Here is a 22,523-nt window from a genome sequence, read left to right on the forward strand (position 1 = left end):
TCTCTACTCTTACCCAGCACTTTCAATGATCTGTGTGCTCATATACAAGCAGCCTGTCTGCTCCTATAACACCCATGCTGTGGTTAGAATTGTGGCCCTTGTTTGATATTCGTTCTTCACACCAAAATGTGTCACTTTACATTTCGCTAAATTGAAACCATCTGCCAACTTTTTGTCCACTTCTCCAACTTGTCTGTGACATTCCGGAATTCCAACTGTCGGCACAGTTTGTAATTCCTCCAAATTTCACATCATCTGCAAACTTTGAAATTGCCCCTTATGCACTAAGATCCAGATTATTAATATATATCAGGAAAAGCAAGGGTCTCAATACTGAATCTGGGGAAGTCCATTAGCCATTAGCCTAAAAGATATCCATTAACCTTCACTCTTAGTCTTGTGTCATTCAGCCAACTTCGTATCCATGGCCGTAGTATCCCTTTTATTCCATGACCTCTAACATTTCTCACAAGTCTGACATGTCACACTTTATCAAACATCTCTTGAAAGTCCATGTACACCACATCAATAGCATTACCCTCACTGAGCCTTTTCGTTACCTCTCCAAAATATTCCGGTTAATTTAATCTTTATTCTTTTGCTCCTCTCCTTCATATTTATATGTTTATGTTCCTGATTAACCTTGCCAGTAAAAATAAGATCAATGTCCAAACCATCAAGCTGATCAGCAAGTTAATGAATCATGATTTCCCATTAAGAAAATCATGCTGACTGCTCCTAATCAACCCATCTTTTTGTGATTATTTTCAGCACTTGTTTGTGACATTTTAAATATTTATGCAGAGAACCTACAAGTCTTTTTGGACCTCCGCAGAAAATAATTTCATACTGCTCGGAAAGTACCCTGATCTATCCTTTATTGGTCCAAAATGGATAACCTCACACTTGCTTCCATTGAACTCCATCATCCACTGTTTTGGCCCATGCACTTAGCATAAAATTTCAAATTGATATTGATAGATTATCAGGTACACTGTCGACAATCCCACCTAACTTTGTGCCATCAGCAAATTTTGAATATAACTCTCTATGGCATTACTCAAGGCATTAATAAATAGTATGAATAATTCAGGACTTAGAATAGATCCTTGTGGAAACCACCAATCACCTGCTGCCAGTTTGAGTAGCAGCTAATTATATGTACTTTCTGTTGCATGCCACTCAACCCATTTCCCAGCCATGCAGGTAATTTGCCCTCAATTCTGTGGGCTCCTACTTTAGTCAAAAGTCTCTTATGTGGGGTTTTATCAAATGCCTTCTGGAAGACCATAAGAATGACATCCATTGATATTCCCCAGTCCATTACCCTAGTGACCTCTTCAGAAACTTCAGTGAGATTTGTCAGGCATGACCTACTCTCCTTGATTAACTGAACATTTTCAAAGTGTTCAGTTACCTCATCCTTGATGATAGTCTTCAGCAGTTTTCCTACGACAGATGTTAGGCTAACTGGTCTGAAATTTCCGAGTTTTTCTCTTTCACCTTTCTGAAAAAGCAGAGTGATGTACAATTTTCCAATGCAGAAAGTCCAACTCCTATATATATATAGTGAAGTCTGAAAGACTATAGTTAGGGCACCATCAATACACTATCCCACTTCCTTAAACACCCTCAGATGGAAGCCGTCAGGTCATGTTCCTTTCTGCTTTACATTTAGATAAGTTAGGGCTCCCAAAATATTAGTTATCATAGTCAGAACATAAGTAATGAATTTGTAACCTCAACTTCAGTTTTCGTTTTTTGAGTAGTCTGAAGTCCTATGTAGCTACGGATGCTGGATTTCGAGGTTGTCTCAGGAGTTTCCAGTTCCAAAGACGTGACTTCAATATTCTAGAGGAAGATGAGACATTAGGGATCAGCAATGGTTGTCCAGAGGAGTCACTTGTAAGTGAATTCTATTCAATGGATAGGGCTCAGGGCAGTATTGGATCTGAGTTTATGAATGTACCTGATATATGATTTACTTAAAGGCTCCACTTGGGTGTAAAAGTAACACGTTTAAAATACAAGTTGATTTAATTGTATTTTTTCTTTCATCAAAGTGCCAACTGACATTGGAAATTATTTTCTGTTCAGCCATTTGATGCAACTTGAGACAATACTCTATACAATACTCATGTAGCAAGTTGTTGATTTCAAATAAGCTATTTTGAGCAGTGCTGAGAGAGAGTTAACAAGGGTACAGATTTTTACAAAATGTCATTTAGTGATATTGCAGCTGGGTGGACACACCTTATGTAAACACTTCCTCACGACAAGAACCTGCATGTGATCACGTTTAACATGAGAAGGCTGATATGCTGTGCTACCACAATATCTCCCTAAATTTAACAGTACTTTCTGTATGATTTGTCTATTTTGTTCCATATTGATTAATTGACCAAAAAAAGTCCATTCCATTTATCTGGATGCCAATATTTCTTCACTTCCTTAGTGCAATCCTTCGCTGTTAGAAATGAAGAGAAACAGGATGGCATCAGTAGGTAATCCCATTTCCAAAAACAACAGTCCAACAAGACTACAAACGGAATCCTTGAGATGCTTTTTGCAGCATTTGTGCTGAGGGCCACAAATAATGGATACAGCTACCTCAGGCCATTATGGCTACCACCAACTAAATGCAAAACCATCAGCTGAGTATTGAAAGTTTGCATTTTGGACATATGTTGGATCTCATAAGTATATATTTCAAAATTCATCTTCCTGTCTACAGATGTCCCGCATGGCCTATTTCAATGGACAGGGTTTCATCTCTTCCAGTGAAAAGATCACACCATTTTCAAACTTCGAAGGAGGCTTCAATTTTAGGACATTTCAGTCCAATGGATTGCTTTTCTACTACAATGAAGGAGTGAGTATCAAACAGAAGTCTGAAATAGAATGTCGAAGTGGACTTTTTTTCTTCTTTTTTAACAATATTTTTTTTAAATATGCAACTTTTATTCACTGAATGAGAAATCTTCAGACAGGGTTTCCTTCCTGTTAGGCTGTTTTGTTGATACCACAATAATGGTTGTATTTGTACGTTCACATTGTGAAAAAAATAATCAAATGTTATCAGGTGAATATTTAAATCTTCCACCTTAATTCTTTATCAAGGATTATGTGCAAATTATTTTCTCTCATCAGAGGTATCAGATGCTTAAATATGGTTAATTTGACCTGTCTTTCATTATTGGTTTCCTTATGTTAGCAGCTTCATGACCAATCCCATTTCGGGACTTATCAGCTTCAATATGAATGAGAGAAGTTCACTTTGACAAAGCCATCAAAGAAATGCAGTCTCTAAAATTGTGAATTAGCAGTTATTCATTAACATGGCTAGGTGATAAAATTAGCAACACGTGAATATTAAGCTGTAAGTACATATTAAACATTTAGTTAGATATTATTATTTGAGAGGATTAACACCTTATGTTACAAAGGATGTTCAAGAGCACTACTGACTTCTACTTATAGTAATGTGTGTTCAATAACTGATAAAATCAATATTTGAAGTTACAAAGATAATTCCAATGAATCCAGGTATCTCAGATTTAATTGGGCTGTACTTATTATTGCAAGACGGCAATCTGATGACATCATTTTAAAATAATTAGAATAAAAATGTAAGGGAACATCTAACGTTGGAAAAGGAGAATATAGTTTTCCGTCACACCACCAATTCCTCTGCTAAAACCTTTTAAGGACTTTTTCCTCGCTGTGAGATATAACATTTTTGTCTATGAATTATGTGCTTGAGTTATATGCTCCTAGGAGCTCAATATCGCACACGGTAGAATACTACCAATGCCTCCCAATGGTAAATCTCTTTCAGCCTGATATCTTCTCCATCTCCCTGGATAATGGTACTGTCATTTTCAAAATGAAAGAAACAACAATGCAATCAACAAAGAAGCAATATAATGATGGATGGAATCATTTTATTAGAGCAACTGTCTCTCCATCAAGGTAACTATCTGCTTTGGTGTATTTGATGTTAACTATAGATATGTTCTAATTCAATGTTATTAACAAAGAAATTCAAGAGCCATTCCAAAACGTAAAACAATCTGGGTTTGATTGAATCCAAGGTTTTCTTATCTCACTGAAGGTGTAAACCACTATTCCCAGTACAACAGCTATGTTATGTTTGGAATCACAGAATTCATTCTTTGAGTTTAATCCTTCTCAGTTTCAGAATTCTGCAGAAATTTATTTTATTTTATTTACTTGCGGGATGTAAGCATTCCTGGCTGCCTGTCCTTATGTGCCTTCAAGAAGTGGTAGAGAGCTGCCTTCCTAAATGACAGCAATACATATGCTGTAGACCCACTATGCTGTTAGTGGGTCTTGATTTTTCCTGATAGGTCACTTCATGCACATAAGGTTTAAGCTATCAACTATTAAATATCATATGTACGCAGCAGTCTCAGGCCTCCAATTGACTGTTTTGCCCTGATTATTTAGTCTGCAAGTACAAAATTAATATAAAATTTAAGCAGGGATGTCTTTGAAAAATTTGATAGGCACACCCTAACATAAAGCCATGAGGAAATTTATTCAGTGACATTGTCCGGAAATGAATAACATCATTGTGGAAAATGGGTTGATGAGACATGCCTCAGTTCTTCACCCTAACTGGGATTTCCCTGTTCCCTCAGACCCTGAACCACCCAGTCTCACCCAAGTGGGATAGTCATTTTCCATTTTGTCCCATTCTTAAATGTAAATAGTAGCAAGACGGAAACAATATTCTGAAGGAGTGACCATCTTTTCCTCTGTGTTACTCCCAGTTTCAAGGCCCAGATGATCTTGGTGGAAATTGCTGTGAGGTTACCCATGGAGCAGGCAGCCATTGAAGCCATATAGTCTGTCTTCATTCTGCTCTCAATTATTTATCCATTGAGGATCCTGACAAAGTATAATATCATTTAAATGGAGAATGACTGTAAAATTCCAAATGCAAAGGATTCTAGGTGTTCTAGTACTTGAGTCACAAAAGGTGAGAATGCAGACAGAATAATTACAAAAGCTAATTGTGTGTTTTCCCTCATTTAGGAGAGAAATTAAACATAAAATGAAGGATGTTTTGCTTGTGTTATATAGGGAATTATGAGACCTCAAAAACTTTCCAATTTTGGTCTCCTCATTCAGGAAGGATGTAACTGCAGTGGAGATAGTTGAGAGGAGGTTTACTGGATTGAAAACGTGAATGAGTACATTGTATTAAGAGGAAAGGTTGGACAGGCTAGCATTGGTTCTACTGGAGAGTTGAGGAATGACTTGCCTGAAGCATATAAGATCCTGAATGGTTTTCATAAGAGGATGTGGAAAGAATGTTTCCTCTTGCGTGTGAGTTCATAACTAGGGGGGACCTGTTTAAAAATTACACACCACGCTTTCAGAACAGTAACATGGAGAATACTTTTTTTCTCTTCTTGGGGAGTTGTGTGACTTGGGAACATCGTCTCAGTTGGCAGTGGAAAGGAGTAATTGAATAGTGAAGATAGATTTTTGTTACACTGGGGAATCAAAGGTTATTGGGGATGGTTGAAAATCAAATTACTAACAGATCAGATATGATCTTATTTAAAGGTAGAACTGTCTTAAGGGGCTGAAAGGCCTACATCAGCTCCTAATACCAAGTTTCAAAGAACAGTCATTGGATTTGAAACATTAACTGTGTTTCGCCCTCCACAGGCACTACCAGACCAGCTGAATTTGTCAGACAAATGCACATGCATGCGCACACACACACACACGCAAATCTATGGGGTGAGTTTGTATTTGCAGGTTCATAATATGTTGTTCAAAAAGCACACAATTTGTAGACAGTCAGTCACAGTGGTGTTTTATAAATTCCTACTTTAGAAATAAAATCAGTCTGACTCCAAACCAAAACAAACAAATCCCACATAAGACCACACACCTAACATGCAATGTCTGACGTAAAATGTCACCTCTTCTTTGTTAAAACCTTTAGTTCTCTCAGGACTGTGATTTGAAAGGAATTCAGGGATTTACATGTCCATATTAATCAATTAAAACCTTCTAATTGAATTAAAGATTTATTAGCATCTTAGGCTTGTTAATATATCCTCATCAGTGGTGTGACCCTTTGACCTGTTGCTGTAAATTCTGCTTTTGATGTCACCTCTCTCACCAATACCTGAAGAAGAAGTGAGGCTCGGAAAGCTTGTGTTTTCGAATAAACCTGTTGGACAATAACCTGATGTCATGTGATTTGTGACCTTGTTCACCCCAGTCCAACACAGGCACCTCCACATCATATATTTTATGATTTGTCTACAAGTGATTATATTACTAGAATCAAAATTAAGGAAGTTTTTAAATATTTATCTTTATGAGCTAGGGATCAATATTTAAAGTATTTCCAAAATTCAATGTCATTGAAAGTTGGAAATATGAATATTTAGACATATGAAGCTAAATACTTTTCAATATGCACTACATTTATTTTCTCCTCATACCCTCTCAGTGTCCTTGGAATAATCACCATCCCATCTGTCAAGAAGCTCATAGCTTGAGGAATGATCATGACTTTCCTCCATTCAAAAAGTCTAATGGCTCGAGGTATTGGCATATAGATACCCAGGGCCTCAGCTTTACCCACCTCACTTGTGGTGGATCCCAAATAGAGTTGTGGTACTCAGAACATTAATTATGTTTTTCTCCCTTTACTGCTGCTGCTCGACCCGTTGAGTATATTTCAGCACTTTCTGGATTTATTTCGGTTCTCTAACATCCATAGTATTTGCTTTTATTATGAACTTCTGTTTCACTGAAAATTGTATTTGTTGTGATTTGTTTTTGCAGTGCAGGGCCTCAATGAGATAACATTGAATTTGCATCCAGCGCTGAATCTTCATTGACAGAGTAACTTTGTGACAAGTAATGTTTTGCTCCTGTTTTTCTTTAGTTGTCAATTAATAGTGGATGATGAGGATCAAACAACAAATGATTGTCCCACAGAAGAATCAGTCCATCCAAAAGGAAAATTCTACTTTGGAGGCTCAGTCCATGACCAATATGTTAACTTCACAGGCTGTATCAGCAATGCCTATCTGAGCAGGTCAGAGCTTCTTTATTTCATTTTTATGTGCGTAGGAAACTTGATGAAAAGTAAATGACAAATTCTTCAGAACAACTGACATTGCCCTGATCATGTTAAGTCACTTTAAAAAAAGGGCAGTGATGGGTTTTTTTGGAAGAAAAGTTTATTAGATAGCTGCTCAGGAACAAAAGTGCTTCAGTGTTGCTTTTGGAAAATGAATAGTATTTTATTATTCACGCAATAGTGAGGAAGTATGACCCCTGCCGACTTATCAGTAACATACGCAAAGCGGGTGCATTTGTCATGGTAAAGCCAGTACTCCTACTTTACATAAGGAAATAGACATTTGGCTTTCAACACTGTTGATCTGAGTTTTTTTAAAGTTATATTTTCAAGTTAAATCTTTCCCTCTCAGAATCACAGGGAACTGAGTTGGATGTTCTGCAACAATGTGTGTTTCACTGAAATAGGCTTTTTTAAAAAAAAACAGGATACAGATATTACAACATAAATTTCCATTTATTTGCTCTGTTTATGTAATTTAAATACAAAAATGCTGCTTTTTCTCTATGTAGTTAATTGTATTACAATAGTGACTTTAAACAGAAATAATACAAATTATAAATCTTCTCAAAGCCAGCTTGTTTAAAAATAAGTCAGCAGTCTGTCCCTTCAGATTCACCTGTATTGTTTTAATAGGCAAAGTTGAGAAAAGATAAAATTGAAGCAACACATTAGACAACTTTGCATTACCTCAACCTTACAATAAAAGGGTGGTACTTAGAGCCAGATTTTATAGTCCCACAATGAAGCTGGGTTCAGAAACAGGAGGATGAACAACAACCCAGAAAGCAGGATATAACGCAACAAACACAACTGCCATGAGCAAGTACTACTGCCATGACTGAGACTTTCCGGGGAAATGGTCGTACCAATCTGTGCCATCATCAGGGATGAGATATCACATCGTGCCATTCACAGACAGACCCTGTTAGTAGCACTGAAGATGCGTTTCTTTTGCATCAAGATCTTTGATGAGGCCAGCTGCAGTTCTCTGCGGTAGCTGTACTTTGGTGCATCTCCTCAGTCACAGATACCCTCTTCATAAAGATAGGAGATGACATCAGATTCAACATTAGTACCAGGCTCCAATAGGAAGTGGGCAACATGTGGATTCCAGCAAGGGCAGCTGTTTATTGACTGCACCCAGGTGGCATCAGTGTATCAGCTAGTAGGCCAGACATTTCATAAACAGGAAAACAGACCACCCAGTCAGTGTACAGCTAGTCCTAACTTACAGGAAATAAAAGTTCTCCATGTTAGCACACACTGTCCTGGCAACCACGACAGCTCATTCTTACCATATCATTCAAAGTCTTTGTAGCTTTTTTGATCCAAGCCTCCAGGTGTATGGTTCGATTCTGGAGAAAGAAGGCTACGTCTGTGAGGAGATGGCTCCTGGTATTACACAAGCTACCAGCTCGCTAAGACTCTCATCAGCCTGCTGAAGGTGCACTTTCCTTGACTAAATTGCTTTAAAACACACAGTCAACACACTCCCACGCAGTACTTCGCTTCTTACCTTGGAGGAAATGATGACAGTTTACTCACATCTTTGCCTCGGGGCTGTGAACACTCATTTTTCAGAGCCTGTTTGGAGTCCTTCTGTGATTACACTGCCTGTAACTGTGTGGGGTTATCTGTTGTTACTGTGCGCTACACCACAGATGCAGTCTTGTTCGAGAGACTAGGGAAGCCAAGGACGATAAGAGTGAAGTGCAAACTACATAGAAAATTCATCTTCCTTTGGAACATCCTCAACCATTAGTGGCCTTTCCAGATGCTTGAAGGAGCCTTCCGCTAGGGCGCAATCTGCACCCCTCCAGCTAACATTAGGCTGGCTGTGCAAGTATCCTAGACATCAACCCTCAGGTGAACTATGACTGGCTTAGGCTGCAAATAAGACAGCACAGCCCCGGCAGCACCTCATTCTACTCTTATATTACCTAATTTACTGCGTATGTTGTGCTTGTGCCTTGGAGATATTAAGAGATGATAGTAATTTCTTTGTCTAAACAAGTCTTTCATTTTCAGTGATTTTACAATGTCTAGTCTCATACTGATAGCTTCATGCTTATATTTAGTTGATCTTTCTTAGCCACCACACCCAGGATTAACTATAAGCACACAGAACAAAGTGAACAGATACGAATAGTCAAGTACATAATAATTGAATAATTAAATCCTACATTTTTTTCTCCTTGTAAAAATAAAGCATCTTATTTCAAATTAAACCATCCTGAACAGTAAGCATTGACACATTGAGTCATTTTTTAGAGGTCAGAATGTCTATTCTCTCTACACACAGAAACGCAGATATGAAGCATTTTCATGATGAACTGAGAGCTACAAACCTGCAGTTATGTTTCTGCTTAGTTGCCTTGTTGAGGCAAATAATTAACATCATGGTTACACAAAATGTGTGTTCATTACTTGGACCTCACAACAGGTGGTAAAATTTGTCTCTTGTCTCATGGTCTGTTAGCGCAATTGTACCAAAGATCTGGTCATCAAATCTGGTATTGAGGACCCTGGCCCTGCTTTTAGCTGGATTGCTGCAACATACGAACATGGAAGTAGATGAGTTGCAATGGGCCCATCTGTGCATTTGCCTTGTGTGAGGTGCATTATTAGTTAAAGATGGTTGAATAGGAATGATGGGTTTGTAGTTTGTAGGCCTGGTGCTTCGCAGTTGACATGGCATGGGTGCATACTGTACAGCAAGGATATGGAGGCCAAAGCTCCTTGATGGGCATACCTGCATTGGGGCATTGTGTGGCTTGGAGTGGCCAGAGCTTTGTCCTCCTGTGTTGACGTTGGATTGACACAGACGGTCCGAGATGAATTCCAGTTGAAGGCCAAATGTGGGGAGAAGTCTCAGGGCTGCTGTGACCATTTCTGTGGCACTGTCGTTTGACCTGTTGTAGCTGCAAAAGACAGAGCATAGCAGAGGAGGGAAGAGACAGTGGGCTAGTACATCTGTGCTGGGTGTCCGAGACAGCAGAGTGAGGACTCAGCAGCCTGTGCTGGATTGTGAGTTTATTGAAATTTCCTTCATGCTGGACTTTAATGTAGGCAGCAATCTGTTGGCTGGGAAAAGCAAAACAAATGAAAGAACATTGTCAAACTTAAAATTTCAGCCATTATTTCCATAGTGCTTTGGATAGTTTCTGTTGAGAGCCTACAGAATTCATTTGCAATACAAAGACGGTAGATTTTGTACAGCATTAGCTTCCACCTTTCTAATATTACAACATAGAACATGGAAGAGTACAGCACAGTACAGGCCCTTCGGCCCACAATGTTGTGCCGACCTATTATCCGACTAAGATTAAACTGCCCCGTATACCCTACATTATACTATCATCCATCTGTCTATCCAGGAGTCGCTTAAATGTCTCTAATGTATCTGAGTCCACTACCACTGTTGGAAGCACGTTCCACACACACCCCCCACTCTCTGTGTAAAGATCTTATCTCAGACATCTCCCCTATACCTTCCTCCAATTACCTTAAAATTAAGCCCCCTCATTATAGTCATTTCCGCCCTGGGAGAAAGTTTCTGGCTATCCATCCTATCTATGTTTCTCATCATCTTGTACACCTCTATCAAGTCACCTCTCATCCTTCCCTGCTCCACTGAAAATAGCCCTAGCTCCCTCAACCTTTCCTCATAAGACCTGCCCTCCATTCCAGGCAGCATCCTGGTAAATCTGCTCTGCACCCACTCTAAAGCTTCCACATCTTTCCTATGATGAGGTGACCAGAACTGAACAGAATATTCCATGTGTGATCCAATCAGGGTTTTATGGAGTTGCAACATAACCTCATGGATCTTAAACTCAATTCCCCCGCCAATGAAAGCCAACACAGCATACGCCTTCTTAACAACCCTATCAACTTGGGGAGCAACTTTGAGGGACCTACGGATGTGAACCCAAGACCCTGGCTGTTCTTCCACACTGCTGAGAATCCTGTCATTAACCCTGTATTCTGCATTCAAATTCAACCTTCCTAAATGAATCACTTCACACTTTTCCGGGTTGAATTCCCATCTGCCACTTCTTTTCCCAGCTCTGCATCCTGTCAATGTCCCATTGCAATCTACAACAGCCCTCTATGCTATCCACAACTCCACCAACCTTTGTTTCATCGGCAAACTTACAAACCCACCCTTCCACTTCCTCATCCAAGTCCTTTATGAAGATCACAAAGGGCAGAGGCCCCAGAACAGATCCCTGAAGAACACCACTGGTCATTGAGCTCCAGGCTGAATAATCTCCATCGACTACCACCCTCTGTCTTCTATTGGACAGCAAGTTTTGTATCCAGACAGCCAAATTTCCCTGAATCCCATGCCTCCCTACTTTCTGAATGAGCCTACCATGGGGAACCTTATCAAATGTCTTGCTAAAATCCATATACACCACATCTAGTGCTCTGTCTTCATCAATGTGTTTTGTCACATCCTCAAAGAATTCATTAGGGCTTTTGAGCAATGACCTGCCCCTCGCAAAGCCATGCTGACTATTTCTAATCAAAATGTGCTTTTCTAAATAATCATAAATACTATCTCTCAGAAGCCTCTCCAATAATTTGCCCACCACAAAAGTAAGACTGACTGGTCTGTAATTTCCTCTGCATGATGCACTTACTCTCTTGAAACATCTTGGCTTTCTCTGATGCACATCAACATACAGATGCCACACGAGTAGAACCAAGCCTACCCTTTTGCATCTCTCACACTAGCTGTCTCTGCTTTTCAACAGCTCTTTGGGATGAAACACACAAAAAATGTTATTTTCTCATCTGAAACGCTTACCCCGTACATAACTTGGCAAATCTGTTGACGTAACTTAATCGAGCGAACTCGCTTTCAATTGCCTTACTCCTGGAGATTTGTGAACCGCTTTTATTTAACCAACACTTTCGAGTGTGGAGTGTACATAGAACATAGAACAATATAGCGCAGAACAGGCCCTTCGACCCTCGATGTTACGCCGACCTGTGAACTAATCCAAGCCCATCCCCCTACACTATCCCATCATCATCCATATGCTTATCCAAGGACTTTTTAAATGCCCCTAATGTGGCTGAATTAACTACATTGGCAGGCAGGGCGTTCCACGCCCTTACCGCTCTCTCAGTAAAGAACTTGCCTCTGACATCTGTCTTAAATCTATCACCCTGTGTTAGAAACATTCACTGGGACAGTTGAAAACAGTGACTTGCTTCATCAAAATCAGCCCAGTCAACAGCACTCTCTCGCTCTCTCACTCCTCTGTCCAATCCACTCTATCATCTCTCTGAGCACTTTGCATCTGGTGTCAAGGTGCAGAATATTCACATCCTTGTTTTGCATGGCTACCCAATGCAGTATATGCTGGTATATTTCTTTTGACAATGATTTTAAATTTACTGCTTGCACAGAGAATATCCATTGCTAGTTGCATGAAGGCTTTCATTTTTTTTTCACTCGTGCATCACAATCAAGATGTTATTTTTCCACCTGCATAGAAATATTCACTGTATTAGCTACTGAGGTCCAAGAGAGCACTGCTAAAATGTCATGTTAGGCAAATCATTGTGAGCTGGGTTAAACCTGGGTCAGTGAGGGTCAACGTCCAACTGGCCTCATTGTCTTTGAATCTCTCTCTGTGGTGCGTACGTGTTATGCTGTGACAAAAGCAGCAAACGCATCTGCTAGTGGTTGAGTACAAACATTTGGATAGTCAGAATTGAGAGAATTCACCTTTAATCAGGTCTGTCCTTAACACTAGTCAATCAATACCACTCACAGTCTCTTCACTGTCTTCATACTTAGTACCACCAGGAGGTAATCTATCATTCCATTTGGAGATTCTCTTTTGGATTCTGCCTTCATTTTAAAAATGTATAAATAAATGGTGTCTTTCTTTCTCGCAGTTTCATACCTGTTACACAGGTACAGGAGGAGTCTGTATTGCCTTCACTGGTCAGTGCATTACGTATAGGAGTTGGGAGACCTGGTCTCCCTGCTAAAGGAAAGATGTTGTGAAACTTGAAAGGGTGCAGAAAAGATTTACAAGGATGTTGCCAGGGTTGGGGATGTTTGAGAGATAGGGAGAAGCTGAACCAACTGGCACTATTTTCCATGGCGCATCAGAAGCTGAGGGATGACCTTATAGAAGTTTATAAAATCACGAGGGGTGTAGATAGACGAATAGCCAAGGTCTTTTCCCCAGGGTGGGAGAGTCCAAAACTAGAGGGCATGGGTTTAAGGTGAGAGGGGAAAGGTTTAAAAGGGGCCTGAGGGGCTTCGTTTTCACACATATGTGTCTGGAATGAGCTACCAGAGGAAGTGGAGGAGGCTGGTACAATGACAACATTTAAAAGGCACCTGGATGGGTACATGAATAGGAAGGGTTTAAAGCGACAGGGGCTAAATGCTGGCAATGGAGACTGGATTAATTTAGGATGTCTGGACAGCATGGATGAGTTGGACTGAAGGGTCTGTTTCCATGCTGTATGACTGTGAGGCCATTCAGCACCTCAAGACTGTTCAGCCTATCAGCAAGATTATAACTGATCTGTAACCTAATTCCATACACCCTGATTAATAAAAGTCATCAAAGTTAATTTAAAATTAACAACTGATGGTGTATTAATTGCTGTTAGTTTGTAAAACCTCTCCCACATTTTGCCTGTGGGAATATTTCTTTGAATTTATAGGCAGTCAAAGAGTCAGAACAGAAGAGGCCTTTTGGCCAATAGAATGTGGGTTCCTGTCCCTAAACTACATCTGTTATCCACCAGTAGTTGCCTTTGAAATGAATAATTTCCTAAACCATATCAGAGGACAGAGTCAACTGCTTGTGGAACTGATGTCATGTGCCATACAGATTAGTTAATCATGGCGGATATTCATCCCCAAAGGACATTTGTGGACTAGTTGGGCATTTTGTCATGGTAACCATCATTGATACTATTGCACACTTATGAACTGAGTCTAAATTTCACCAGTTGCTATGGTGGAATTTGAACTCATGTTGCCAGATCATCAGCCTCTGGATTACCAGTCCATTACTACTATGCCACGCTCTCCACTTTCACTCCTGTTTGTATTCCTAACCTATAAGTGGAAAGGCAAAGACTGTCTCAAGGGCATCTCACTCTGCAATACATGAAGATCCCACCTACCAGCATAGCTGGAATGGAAGGGAATTGCTACATCAGGAGTAATTCTCCTCCTTACTCTCATGGGAAAATCAGGCCCTTCATATTTTTCAAAGGATTTGCTGAAGGAAAATGTTAAAATTCAAAATTTAATAATTCCTAATAAACTTGAATTAAAAGCATAGTCTTTTCCAGAATATGCCACGTTGCTACATTTCCTAACTGAAAAAACCTTACATACAACTCACAGCAATAATCTGTTAAAGTTCCTTTTAGATATAATTTAAAAGTTCACACATGTTATTTTGATGTCTAAACTGAAAACAAATACAGGGATATTACTTTAGGTGTTTCTGGTAATAACTTCCCTCAAGGCTTTTTCTGCCACCCCTCTAATAGCATGCAGCTGAACAGGAGGATAATCATTTAAAAAGAAACATTATGCTAGTTATGGTCATGAATATGCTGTTGTTGGCCTGCTGCCCTTTACAAATATCAGCAGATGTGAAGCTCATGACCCTTTGCAGAGGGGAACAAGTCCCTGATTAAAATTACGGTTGGAAATAATTTAAAACTTAAAGTGCAGCAATTTTGATTGTGCAATAGTGTAATATAGGTCACAATAAATAGGCAGCTTATCTTGCATCTCTCCTAACGTCTTTTTAACTTTAGTGAGCTTCAGGTTTTCACAGAAAAAGATGATTGAATTACAAAATATGATTCTAAAAAGTACTTGTTTGCAAAAAAACCTTGGCATCCTGTGCAATTAATTTAGAATCTGACTTATTTGGTCACTGAAAAGCACTAGCACCAGTCATGTTATTGTATTTTTGAACTGCTTGCTGCTTTCGGACATTTGGAAGCTATTTGCTAACTTTTGTGAGTTTTCTGAATTGACATATCAATGATGATATCAAAGAGATTCTTGCTTAACAGAAGTTCAAAGTATTTACGGAATTGTGCCCTGTGAAATTTTGGCTGTTATCTTTAAACTATTGTCAGGTTTTGCTTTGGAACATCTGTTGATTCTATATCAGTTGAAGAAGACAGGAATTAAAATATGTAACTGTAGCTATGAGAGTTCTGGATGACCTACAAATATTCTCCATGTAATCTGACATGGAATGCAGTCTGTACTTCAACCACATAAATACTAAAGAGAAGCTTTTTGAACAATCAGAGGTCAAGACTTTTTTTTTCTGAGCCATTTCAGAGTAGTAATAGGATGGTTTTGTAGTACAAAATATTTCGTTAAACTTTACATCTTCATAGTATTGTAAAATGTGTCTTGGATCAGTAAATGAATATGATGTATGTCTTAGGCATTTGCTGCAAGCAAGACCTCCACCTTGAAAAATAAATTTTGAAACCTGGTACCTACTGGTGACAGCGTGTTAAGCATGAAAATTTGCACAATATGAGATTCCCTGGTGCCAAACTAATAGCAAATGATGTAAATATTTCACAAATTAAACAATAACAAAATACTGCTCAAGGTAGACAAAGTGTTGTTTCATGGTCTTTGAGTAGTTAGAAAAAAGATCTGTCAAACTGACAAAAAAAACATAGAAGACAACATGTACTATTTCAATGGCCAGGATTCTGTCGGACCATGGAGAACCAGCAAGGAATCTCTGAATTCTGTGGGGGTTGCCAATCAGCGTCCAGTGCTTCTCAGGCACTTCAGCGGCCACCAGTGGGCCTTTCTTATGATTGAGGCCCTCTGTGGTCAAAGTCCTGCCTGCAGAGAGCTGCCAGGCAAACAGAGGTTGACAACACCTCATAGCTCCAGTGCCAACAGGTCACAGGTGATTGTTAGTGCAGACACCCTCCGGAGATCTAGAATCATTTTGGGACCTCAGCCACAGATTAATGAGGATGGGATAGGGATCATGGGGTGAGGAGTCACAGAACAGGGAATATAGATGGAATATGAGGGTTTCAATAGCTCCCTCCTTTCCTGGTGCTGGGTTGCTTGACTGGGCACAGAGCTTCTGGGGGCCATGGAAAATCCCTGAGCCAGCACTAGTTTGTGGTGGAATAGAAATAGTGGGTGCCATTCAGTCATTAAAGTGAACTTAACGCCATTTGAAAATCTGCATCAGTCCCATCCGCGCTCTAATTTAGTGGGGTGATTTTGCTGTCATAAGATTAATATAGAATCTATACAGTGTGGTAACAGGCCAATTGGTCCAACAAGTCCACACCACCCATCTGAACAGTGTCCCATCCAGACCCATCTCCCTACCCTTTCCCTGTAACGCTACATTTCCCATGGTTAACCCGTCTAACTTACAGACCCCTGGACACTACGGGCAATTTAGCATGGCTAATCCACCTAACCTGCACATTTTTGGGCTATGGGAGGAAACTAGAGCAAACGCACATAGTCACCGGGAGAATGTGCAAACCGCACACAGACAATTGCCCAAGGCTGGAATCAAACCCAGGTCCCTGGCGCTGTGAGGCAGCAGTGCTAACGACCAAGCCACCGTCCTGCTATAGGGCTTCACCCATACTTATGTAGATCCAGACGTTACTTTTCCCGGTGATGGGCTGCACAAAATCTAACTCATTTAATATATCAAAGCCACAGCATAACTACATTCATTGAAACAAAGGGAATAAGACATGATTTTTGGTTTACACTCACTCATGGGATGTGGTGTTGTTGGCTGGCCAGCATTTATTACTCATCCCTTGTTACCCCTGAGAGAGTGGTGGTGAGCTGCCTTCTTGAACCACATGCAGTCCATTTGCTATGGGTTGATCCACTTGCCCTTAGGGATGGAATAGAGCTCACAACATTGTGCTATTAATGAGAAATCAATTGAAAGCTGTTTGAATGACAGGATTTTCATTTTCTTCATTGGGTGATAGATTTTTTAAACTCGTTTAATTGATTGCGTAATACCTTGTAACCTGTGAATTTTCTTGTGCAAAAGAAACACTGATGGGGAAATTGACCTTTTTTTCCCATTCTATAAATGTCATAGAACTGAAAAAGATATTTCAGTAGAAGATTTCCAGACATATGCTGTTAAGGTGCAAACCTCTCTACATGGGTGCCCAGCTGAAACGCATCCAGCAGCAATTATTCAGAAACATCAGAAGTATGTTGCTAAAGCCAAGAGAGGTCGAGGTAGAAAGGTAATAATTTCTTGTCATATTGGCATTTTTGTTCATCAAAAGCTTTGGCAACTTCCATAAATGTAACAGCTATTATTTACTTGCCCAGACATCTGTTAAGCTTTCCACATTGTCTCAGTGACATGATCCTATCATAAAATAAATATTTATCAGGAAAATAAGGCTAACAAATGAAAATTTGTCATGGACTTAAAACTCTAGTGACAAGGATTGTATGCATTCACTGATACCAATTTATTGAAGCTCCCTTCAAGTTCTTGAATTGCTGCACAGATGCCCACAATTTACTAATGGACATTATTTATAAGAAATTGAGAATATCTCCACACACAGAAATAATCATCAACATAACACTACATTATTAGAGGTAGCAATTAGAAGTCTGCGGAGTACTGAATTCTGCTTATTCTTTAAAAAATGACAAATTGGCAAATTGTTCATAACAGCAAAACATTCACACTTAGAAGAAACTTGTTAACAATTGGGAAAATTGCAAGAAATATTCATTTTCTTTTACATAGAAATAGCGATATGAACTCAGTTACCAGGAAAAGATATTGAAGTGAATAATACAAATGAATTGAAGAGTTAACTATCTGTGTTTGAGAGAATCAAGGGGGAACATGAAAAGATTCATTCAAACAATGGTCTATTGTTCCTTTAATTTCTTGGGGTCTATCTGCTTGCTTTGCATTGCAACCATTAAATTGCCTGGCTGCAAGAAAAAATGGCCAGGGAGGAATTAGACTCTTAACAGTAGATGCCTCATTTTTGATTAATTAGCACATTAAAATCACAAAGGCTCCCTTATAATGCAAAAGCACAGTAATCTGGTAATGGAAAGTGAAATGAAAACAAAATCATTGCTGGAAAATTCACCTATTAGACATCATTAATGGCAAGAAAAACCAAGCTAATCTTATAGATTGATAAGCTTTCTTAAGAGCTGGGAATATATTTGTGGGCCATGTATATCCTCCTGTGTGACATTTCTCTATTGCTTTAAGATGATCCAGCATCGGGCACAGAATAGTAAGGTTTGTTTTGTCGTTCTGGAAAAGTGTAGACAAACCCAAATATTACTAGAGTGGATGCTGCTAACTTTCGCAATTTGAAGTGTAATTTTTCAGATGTGAGCTTCCATACATGGTGCTTTCATTAGATACGAGTTGATTGCAGAATCAGTCTGACGGTGTTACAGTCCTATATCAGACTTTTCCTTCTATCACAGAATATGGGTATTACTGGCAAGTGAACATTTGTTATCCTCCCATAATTACCCTTGAAATGGCTTACTTGACCATTTGAAGAGGGCAGTTAGATGTCAGTCATAGTACTATATATTTGGAGTCCCATACAGGCCAGATCAGGATGGGATGCCAAATCTCTTTCTCTAAGGGACATTCATAAACCAAGTGGGTTTGACAGCAATTGGTGAGAGTTTTCTGGTGACCATAACAGAGAGTAGCTTTCAATTCCAGCTTATTTTTAGTTAGTTGAATTTAAAATAAAATGGAAAACACACATTCCCCACTTGGAGAGACCTCCATGCAAAAGCAAAACCCCACTTAATAAAGTATGCTAACTATATTTATGTGGGAAAAGTGAAACGTCAACAGAAATAATAGCTGTCAATTAACTTTATTCTAGATACTTTGTTCATTTTGTGAATAAATATTTTCAAATGTTTGTTTGGCAAAGGTGAACAGTGGCACAGCAGAATTACGAAAAGTTTCAGTAATCCACAGTGGAAAGCCAGAAGGAAATTACCTGCATGAAGAGGCACACTGCTATCTACCAACTAATCCCAAGACAATCCAATATGCCCATCAATATGGCGGTATTCCTAACAGTCGGCAGGAGATTTTTGGAATCCCTGAATATTTCAATCGCAAGTGAGTAACCGCAGTTATTTACAGTATATGTTAATGATTTGGATGACAAAGAATAGGTGGGAAGGCAAGAAGTGATGATGACACAAAGAATTGACTGAGGCGTATGTGCAGGTTAAGTAAATAGGCAAAAACTGGGGAGGATGTAACATAGCGTGTGAAAATGTGTGACAGTGTCAAAAAAAAGAGGGGTTTCTAGTTTATCGAGTCACCAGCTATATACCAAAACACATCTCATGCCACTACCCAGAACTCACTGGCACAGATGACGTTTAAAAGGAAGTTAAGAGCCACATTCGATCTGCAGCTACCCAAAGAAACACAGAAGGTTGTTGAAAAGAATCAGTTAGCCCAGATACAGTCTTTTTCAGGGTGGCTAAGTACTGGCACTGAGCTACAATATAACTGACAAAGTGGGTATCTGACAAGGTCCTGCCCAGCCAGGTCCTGTATCTGACACAGACTCAGGATGGGATCATGTGGCAAAGGCATACTGCCAGCTATTAGCAACACAGCCTCAAGTGTCGTAGCTCCCATCACTACAGCTTTAAGAAAGGGCCTCTGCCTCACTTCCTGTACGCAGCACACTGTCCCCGGAACACCCAACCATAACCGATGAGGATACTGCCCTTGTGGAACAGACTGTCCGTATGCCCCCTAAGGTTGAGCCCACTTTACCTAAGGTTCCCAGTAGGTGAATCCTGCACCAGAATTAAGAAAACAGCTAGCATGATACAGATACCCGCCTAACAGATTCTGTAATTAAATTGAGCCTCCTGTTTATGATATCTAGTGGAAATTGTGCATCATGTCCATGTAAATTGTTTTGCTGCTTGTACATACAAGTTATGTTTGGAAATATGTAAACACTGGATTGTTTGTTTAAGGGGAATTTTGAAAGTAAAGTGGAAGGGTTGTTATGTGTTATAGGTGGTGTACATTATGTTGTGGCAGCGTTCCTTTAGGCAGGGAGGTATGTGATCACTGGTGAGTCACACTGTTTTGTGTTTTCTTAGACTGCACAGCTACAGAATAAAACCTCCCTGTTGAGTTTGCAGCAAATGATGAGTTTGAAGTTCTTAATTCTGACTGGAAACTGGCAACTGTCCAGTACATAATAATATGATATTTAGGGATTTAACAGCAAAGGTGGAGAGTTTGTTCCCCTTGCGGGATCATCTAAGACCAGCCTCAGAACAGGGAGCCAGTCATTTTTTTCTCACAGCATGTAGTGGATTTATAGAATCCTTTACTGCATAGGGTTATCAAAGATGAGTCATAATGTATATGTAAGGCTGAAATAGCAAGGGAATCAAGGGAATGGGAATGAGGCAGTAAAGTGGAATTGAGGATTATAAAATCAGCCAGAATCTCAGTGAATGAGAGCATGGAGCTGCTGGGCCAAGTAGCTGACTTCTGGCCTTCTGTCCTAATGTCTTCTAAAGATGCTTTCATTATTATGTTAATGTTTGGGGAGCTGTGCTAACCTGAAGTGTGTTTAGGATCCTCCTCCTATTTGTGGAAGATTGATCACTATATATTTAGCTGGCAGTGAAGTGTAGATGTGGAATCCTCAAGCTGACAACATTTGTGGCTAATTCTTTGTAAGAGCAGGGTTGGGTACATTTAAATAATTTTTTAAAAACTGTTTTGGTGCATATTTTCAAGCATTACTTTCCTGCAGCAAAACATGGTCATTTATTTACTGGGTCCCTCTGAAGCTCAATTATATGGAAAATAATGGGATCTGTCCAGATTCTGCATATATTCTTTGGTAGAGTGTGTAGAAATTCCTTTTAAAGACCAAAATCCTTTTCATCCAGGTCCCAGCCTAAATTGTGACTTTTGATACGTCCTCCTGCTAGTACTCTACCTGAAGAGTGACAAAATTGTCTTGAGATTTTTACCAGTAAGACATTCTGATGGTACCAAAGTAGCTTATGCTCTACGAAGGTAAAGCCAATGCATTGAAATGGATTCATTTTACCATATTAATTGTGTGGTATTTGCATTTTCAGATCCCACTTCTCTGTCAGTATCAGAACCACATCTTCACATGGACTTATATTTTATGTGGCGAATAAAAAAGAAGACCAGTTCATGACACTTTTCATCGCCCGTGGTCATCTTATTTACTCATTCAGCAATGGTCGTGAAAAATTGAAAATAAGAAGTTTAGAGAAATATAATGATGGTCTCTGGCACAATGTAAGTGAGACAAAAATATCATCAGAATGCTTTCCAGTTCTTTTCTCTTTGAAGGAATATATTTCATACCGTGCACAGTAATATATCTGTGTATATATGACATACATTACAATGATGAATCTGTTGTGATGTAAAAACAAAAGTACTTTATTGACAAAATGCACCATATCACTGTGTTTGTAATCAAAATATCAGCATTCAGTTTACACTTTCGTTCTTATATTGGTAGCATTTCAATAATTCTTAAAGATGGATTGAATGCACATTGGACCCAGTTAGTAATCCTGTTTTCTTTTTTTAAAATCAAATTTTGTTGTAAACCTACATTTTATTCCAATTCTAAGCTCCTGTTTCAAAATATAGAGAGCTGAATGAATCCTCATATTTTTAATCAAACTAAGTGTGTTTATTTGTGTGTGACCCACTCTGAGAATGCCATTTTCAACTGGCCTTACTTACTTTTGCACTAGAAGAACTACGAAGTTAGGTAAGTGAACTAAAGAGAGTCAAAATCACTAAAAACAGATTTTCTGGGCAGCGTCACATTACTGTTTGTAGGAACTTGCTGAGTTCCTAAGTTGTTTATAAAGTTTTCTACATTACAACGGTGACTACACTTCGAAATTCCTTCGTTTTCTATAAAATAGTTTCGTACATCTTGAGGACATCAATGACATTATATAAAGGCAAGTTTTACTTTTTTGTCTTTTAGGTATGTTCATTACATTAACTAAACTCAATATACTCGAATACATTTTTCTTCATAATTTCAACAATAATTGTTACTTAATAATCAAAAGTTAGCAATGAAATACTACAGGCATTGAGCTTATGCTGATCATCAATGCCCATCTCTGAGTTCTTTGTAGTCATTACATTAATATTTACCCTGTTGAACTTTGAAGGAAATTTTAATGAAGTAATTTCAAACCATACATGTAATAATTTTCATTATTGCTGAAAGTCATAGTCAATCAGCA

General features: G+C 39.0%; 1 protein-coding gene across 1 annotated transcript in view; it reads left to right on the top strand.

Annotated features, from left to right (window-relative positions):
- The window catches only part of lama4 (laminin, alpha 4), a 150,491-nt gene that overhangs the window by 113,092 nt on the left and 14,876 nt on the right, over nucleotides 1–22,523 (top strand). The window contains exons 28-34 of the mRNA XM_048530715.2: nucleotides 1,770–1,905; nucleotides 2,735–2,872; nucleotides 3,839–3,972; nucleotides 6,944–7,096; nucleotides 17,290–17,443; nucleotides 19,145–19,338; nucleotides 21,354–21,543. Coding sequence (XP_048386672.2) covers nucleotides 1,770–1,905; nucleotides 2,735–2,872; nucleotides 3,839–3,972; nucleotides 6,944–7,096; nucleotides 17,290–17,443; nucleotides 19,145–19,338; nucleotides 21,354–21,543 — 1,099 coding nt within the window. The remainder of the gene's footprint in view (nucleotides 1–1,769; nucleotides 1,906–2,734; nucleotides 2,873–3,838; nucleotides 3,973–6,943; nucleotides 7,097–17,289; nucleotides 17,444–19,144; nucleotides 19,339–21,353; nucleotides 21,544–22,523) is intronic.

This window comes from Stegostoma tigrinum, chromosome 4 (genome assembly GCF_030684315.1).
Source record: "Stegostoma tigrinum isolate sSteTig4 chromosome 4, sSteTig4.hap1, whole genome shotgun sequence".
Classification (NCBI taxonomy): Eukaryota; Metazoa; Chordata; class Chondrichthyes; order Orectolobiformes; family Stegostomatidae; genus Stegostoma; species Stegostoma tigrinum.